We start from the raw sequence: 5,679 nt of genomic DNA, 5'->3' as shown, positions 1-5,679 counted from the left end.
TATCGTATGTTTGTGTCTTATAGTATTATTCAACAATCTTTATTTTCTTACTTTAAGGCACTCTACTTTTTGCTGTCTCTGTCATTCATTGTCTGTGCCTCTCTCTCTATCTCTCTTGTGGTATTTCTCTCTTTATTTATCCCTCATGGTCTCTCTGTCCTGCTGGAGAACTATAACTATCCCTCAGCCTGTCTTAGAGCTTAGCTCCAATCCGAGTGTTCAGGAGACCCCATCACACTGGCTCAGCACAGCTCATGTCTGCAGAATTGATAATTTTGTGCTGTTAAGGCTACTGTCAAAAAAACTGGGAATGTTTTTAAAATGTTAAAATTTTTCTTGATAGAAATGCTTCCTAAACGCTTGAAACCAAATTATGGCAAAAAAAAATATACGGTAACACAAAACCATTATAAATGATAAGGAAAGGACAAAAGAGTTAAGAGTATTGGAAAGATCAAACATATTATTATTATATATCATAAAGAAGTTCCTCAATAAATGAGGTTGAAAGGGAACTGAGTCAGCACTGAATGAGCCAAGGCTGTTTCGACACCTAGGCCCTGATCCAGGGCGGAAGACTGCTGCTTACTAGTTTGGTTGATGTTTTGATGTTGGCCTAACATCAATGGTTATGGGCATCAGTGATCAACTTTTGTTTCTGTGTTTATTTATTTTTTATTAAAAAGAAGGGATGAAGCAAAAATCGATCAGAGTCATTAAATAGAAATAACGTTGTTTTGAGATTTAAAACTGTAATTGTAAAAATAAATCCCAATAGAAAGAATTCCTGCAAAAGTGCTGACAAATGTGATTGATCAAAAAAAACTCAGCAGTTGCAGGAACTGAAAATAAAAGCTTCAACTTTTCCTCTGCCGTCTTACACAACGTCCGAAACCCTGGCAGAGAACACAAGGTACGTTCCAACAATATCCAACACATTCAACAAAGGGACTTGAATGCCTTTTAGGCTCCAGAGATGAATGTTTTAACTACTTGCAAAGTGTTGACTTGGACATAATAGTATTAAATATACCATGCTTAATTTCCAAAAAGTTTAATTAGTGTGTTTAATTTGTACCAGATGAAGCGTCTACTCACAGTGGTGCTGCTGACCGTGTGTGCTGCAGCACCTGAAGGTAGGCTCATCGTTTTACCTTACAGCTTCCTTATTCCAACATGCAGACATTCTTCAACACTTAGTCATCGGATGTCCCTCGGGTGTGTGAATTTGCGGTGTACAATAAAAAATGCTAATTGAAGTGAGGGTTAAATCTTGTGCATTAACTCCAAACTAACTTGCTACTCTGTTGCTTAAGAATTCTTTCAAACATAATTTGAGTTTGGAACGAGATTTTATGCTTTTCTTTTCAGATCTCATCGGCAAAATGTTCACCTTTCCTCAGGAGACTAAAACGGACCATGTAAAGCTGATCACACCAAGAGAAGAATTCAAAGCCATTACTCTCTGTCTCAGGTAGAACAATAATAATAATTATAATAATAGCAATTACAATTGGGTGCCTCGCACTTTGCTTGGCCCCCTAATAGTAATAATAATAATTAGAAGAAGAAGAGGAAGAATGATAAGATAATGATATATTTTATATAATATATATTTTTTATGTTTCATTTTATGTCCATTATTATATCCATCATATTTGATGTCATTGTTGTGCTTCTCTTAAGGTCCTTCACAAACCTCAGCAGAAACCACGGCCTGTTCTCTCTGGCAACTCCCGCCTTTTCCAATGCCTTCCTGATCTTTAAGGAGAGTGCCTCAGATCAGATAGAGATTAACATCAGGAATAAAGGCATAAGCTTCTTCGGAGAGGAATACAAGCTGAACACCTGGCAGTCTGTCTGTACGTCCTGGGATGGAGCTAATGGCCTGGTACAGATTTGGATCGATGGAAAGCCTAGTGCCAGAAGATACTGTTCTCATGGAACCATAACGGGACACGCTTTGATCATGTTAGGACAGGTAATTGCGATCAATTACCTGTCGTCCTTGTACGAAACACTTTTTTTTTATGTTTTAGATGTTACATACATTAGAGAGTGAATCCATGTTGATATTGACTTTCTTTTTCTGTATTCATCCTTCCCTACAGGAGCAGGATTCCTATGGCGGCGGATTTGACCCTCAGCAGTCCTTCGTCGGCATGACAACGGACGTCCATATGTGGGACTTTGTCCTCTCTCCCTGTGAGATCCAGCGCTTCGTGGGTGACCTTAACTTCTCCCCAGGCAATGTGATTAACTGGAGAGCCCTTGAGTACCAGATTGTAGGGAAAATTATTGTGGAAAACATACAGGGCGCGTGTTCATGTCTAATTAAAAATAAGGTGTATAATATGTTTGGTCAGTCCTGTCAGGCTTGAGGGATATTAACCAAACGTGTCGGCAATCAATGTAAAATGATTGTTCATGACATGGTATTGATATAAATAAAGGTGTAAACTATTCAGTCACCAAGGCCGCAGAGTTCGGGAGGGAAATACGAAATGTTAACAAACTTTCACTGACTAGGAAAAACAAAAAATGCAACTATTGATTGATTTTGAGACTGTTATGGTGGAATTAGAAGAATGCCTTTTTAGAAAACTGCATTAACTTGCTTTTAGGCCATGTTCTGAGGGTGATTTTCCCAAAACAGTGTTTTTTTATCTGGTAAAAATATATTAGATATCTAGGCAAGGCACTTTATTTGGACTATACCCAGTGTCTGTGCTGCCACGGTGGTGTACTAGTTTAAAGATGCAGACTTACGGGGCCAACTTTATGCACAGAAGCAGGCCATTTGTCCTGGCTGAGCACAGATTTTTCCGATAGGGTTACGTTAAATCATAATCATAGTGGTTCGTGGAAGCCCATCTCCAGGTGTATCAGTGGCTGCCTTACGTCTGGTTCCAGTATTTCCCTGTGGAAACTGTCAAGCGAGAGACAGCTCTTCAACTTGGTGTGAATTTGGTAGTTTGGAATTTGGTATCATAGTTCCAATGTTATTTATTGTCCATAACAATTATTGTGCCCCCTAGTGGTATGAAATTGGCCTTCACCTGTTTTTCTAAATTGTCATTTAGATAAAGTGTAGGATCTGAACTCCCTTCCCTTAGCCTCTCAATCAAATGGTCTCAGCAACACATCATGTATGTCCTTGCATTCAATCCCCTCTTCTAGTATTTATATTTTACCCTATATACATATTGAATTAATTAATTGTACGACTGGAACATTCTGCTTCATGCTAAAACTAAGTTAACAAAAATAATTCAGATTAGTCCCTGCAATTAAAGAATTCAGCTTAAAAAAGAGTGTCAAAATACAAACCCAGCCATAATCCAAGCTCTGTAAAATCCACCTATTGTCAGAATACCTCTGGCAATGACTTCCTTACACCGCAAGACTTAACTTTTTGTGGTTTATTTCCTTAATGCAGTGTTGATCACCTGAAGTAGGGTCGCCTGTAAATGGCAGTTCATTTCATCTAGAAGTAATGCCACTTTACTTTTTGTGCTTTTATTTGAGGAGCACCACTCTTATTTTGTTACTTCCTGTTATCGAAGACGTTAGACTTCCTGCTCCCGTCTCTGCAAAAACCACATGCTCACGATGCTAGAGTTGGTAAAATATGCAAACAAACTATTTACAAACATGTCGTATCCTGTGTTAAAACTTGTAAAAGGTTATTTAATTGTGGTTTGCTTCGTGTTTTTTGGGTCATTGTATTTCTCGTGTAAGGACTGTTACCGCGAGGTGTGTGTGAGGAAGACGGGCTGCTAGCAGGCCGAGCTTAAACTTAGCGCCCTTGGAAGCAGAAGGAGGTAGTAGGAGACTGTTGGGAAAAATAACCTGCTGAGTACATCACATGTACATTATAAATATAGCTAACTCCTACCCTAGCCTGATGAGCACATCACATGGACACATTATAATATAGTCAACTCTTGCTCTAACCCAACAACACAAACATGATAATATATAGTCAGGTCAAGGCCGGAGCTGAAGGCCCCATCTCCCAGGCAGGCAGATGGTGGACACTCAGACAATGCACCAGTCATCCTCAAGAACGGGAAAGCCACATTAATTTATCACACAGGAGACACCTCGAAGCTCTCCCCCACTAGAAGGAACACATGCAGATACTAGGGGCCTGAGAGCCACATTAAATTATCACGCACGAGACACTTCGGGGGGGGCACTCCCCCGTTTTAATTTATCACACCGGAGACACGAGGAACTCTCCCCGTTACGAAGCTCTCTCAGGGCCTGGGAGCCAAAACACACAGAACCGCACACACCTCAAACGCACACACCTCATCGAGAGGAGGATACAGCATAAGACTGCATCACACAGGGACTCTTCACCTTCTTCTGAAGCAGACCTTCCACGGAGGCGAAGCTCCAGACGAACCATCAGCGCTGATTAGGGACTTAGACATATTCGATCTCTCACGCTTTATGACTCTGTATAACCGTTGCCACTTTACTTAATAAATCCAAGGTCCTCGTGCCGATAGACTTTATTACCTCTCCGTCTCATTTTATCTGGTCCAGTAGCTAGACAGACCGTTTTTCCCAACAATTTGGTGACCCACGACGTGATTTTTTCTGAATTGAACACGCAACTGGGAAACGAGAGACGGAGAGCGGCACGACCTCGGGACCCCGGAGCACCGGACCGATTCCTGCAGTCTCACCTCGCGTACGCCCAACAAAAGGTAGGCAGAACCTGTTGATAAAATCCAAACTCTGCATAGTTATATAGGAATCCCATTAGGAGGTGAGACTGTGAGAGCGGTTCGCTACGGGATATCTCGTGGGGACGAATAGGACTGCATCCCAGTATTTCCCCATAAACCCAATTGACCCTGAACGCGTGACACATCGAATATCGGCTCGTTGCATGGTGAAAGAATACCCTCGAGACCATAGGGCCTATAAGAATCGGGCATAGTGATACAAGACTACCGATGGCCAAGTAATGGATGTGTAATAAATACACTTATGTCTTAAGGGGGTTAGAGTTCCTCGGGTGGGGTTAGAGTCCCCACCTATGTCTAAAGGGGGTTAGAGTCCCTCGGGGGGGGGGGGTTAGAGTCCCCACCTATGTCTTAAAGGGGGGTTAGAGTCCCCACCTATGTCTTAAAGGGGGTTAGAGTCCCTCGGGGGGGGGGGGGTTAGAGTCCCCACCTATGTCTTAAAGGGGGTTAGAGTCCCTCGGGGGGGGGGTTAGAGTCCCCACCTATGTCTTAAAGGGGGTTAGAGTCCCTCGGGGGGGGGGGGGTTAGAGTCCCCACCTATGTCTTAAAGGGGGTTAGAGTCCCTCGGGGGGGGGGTTAGAGTCCCCTTCTTTGTTTGTGTATTAAATAATTCTATGTGGTAAGAAGGTTAGAGTCCTTTATCAGGGTTAGAGTCCCTTTGCAGAGGAAACGGTGCCTAGGGCACGAGTGACACACAGAGAGACAGTGGGTGTATGCGCGTGAGAGAGAGAGAAAGGCTGTGAGCGACTCTGTGTGTGCGCGGGTACGCAAGAGGCGATGTTTTTGTGTATGCGTTTAGAGGAGACAGAGTGAGAAAGGCTGTGTGCGTCTCTGTGCGCGTGTACGCAAGAGGTGATGTTTCTGTGTGTGCGTTTAGAGGAGACAGAGTGAGAAAGGCTGTGTGCGTCTCTGTGCA

General features: G+C 42.6%; 1 protein-coding gene across 2 annotated transcripts in view; it reads left to right on the top strand.

Annotated features, from left to right (window-relative positions):
• The first annotated feature begins 564 nt into the window (after positions 1–564).
• The window catches only part of LOC132458747 (serum amyloid P-component-like), a 197,667-nt gene continuing 192,552 nt past the window's right edge, over positions 565–5,679 (top strand). The window contains exons 1-5 of one of the 2 annotated variants that reach the window (XR_009525931.1): positions 565–913; positions 1,082–1,136; positions 1,372–1,474; positions 1,687–1,981; positions 2,112–2,453. Coding sequence is in view for 1 of the 2 variants with exons in the window: in XM_060053032.1 (XP_059909015.1) it covers positions 1,082–1,136; positions 1,372–1,474; positions 1,687–1,981; positions 2,112–2,381 (723 nt within the window). In the remaining variant the exon portion in view is untranslated. Of the gene's footprint in view, positions 914–1,081; positions 1,137–1,371; positions 1,475–1,686; positions 1,982–2,111; positions 3,700–5,679 lie in introns of those variants that run through there. The other variant, XM_060053032.1, reaches the window with a different exon arrangement.

Source organism: Gadus macrocephalus, chromosome 6, assembly GCF_031168955.1.
Source record: "Gadus macrocephalus chromosome 6, ASM3116895v1".
Taxonomy (NCBI): domain Eukaryota; kingdom Metazoa; phylum Chordata; class Actinopteri; order Gadiformes; family Gadidae; genus Gadus; species Gadus macrocephalus.
The sequence above is the reverse complement of the archived record's forward strand: the minus strand, read 5'-3'. Positions and strand labels throughout refer to the sequence as shown.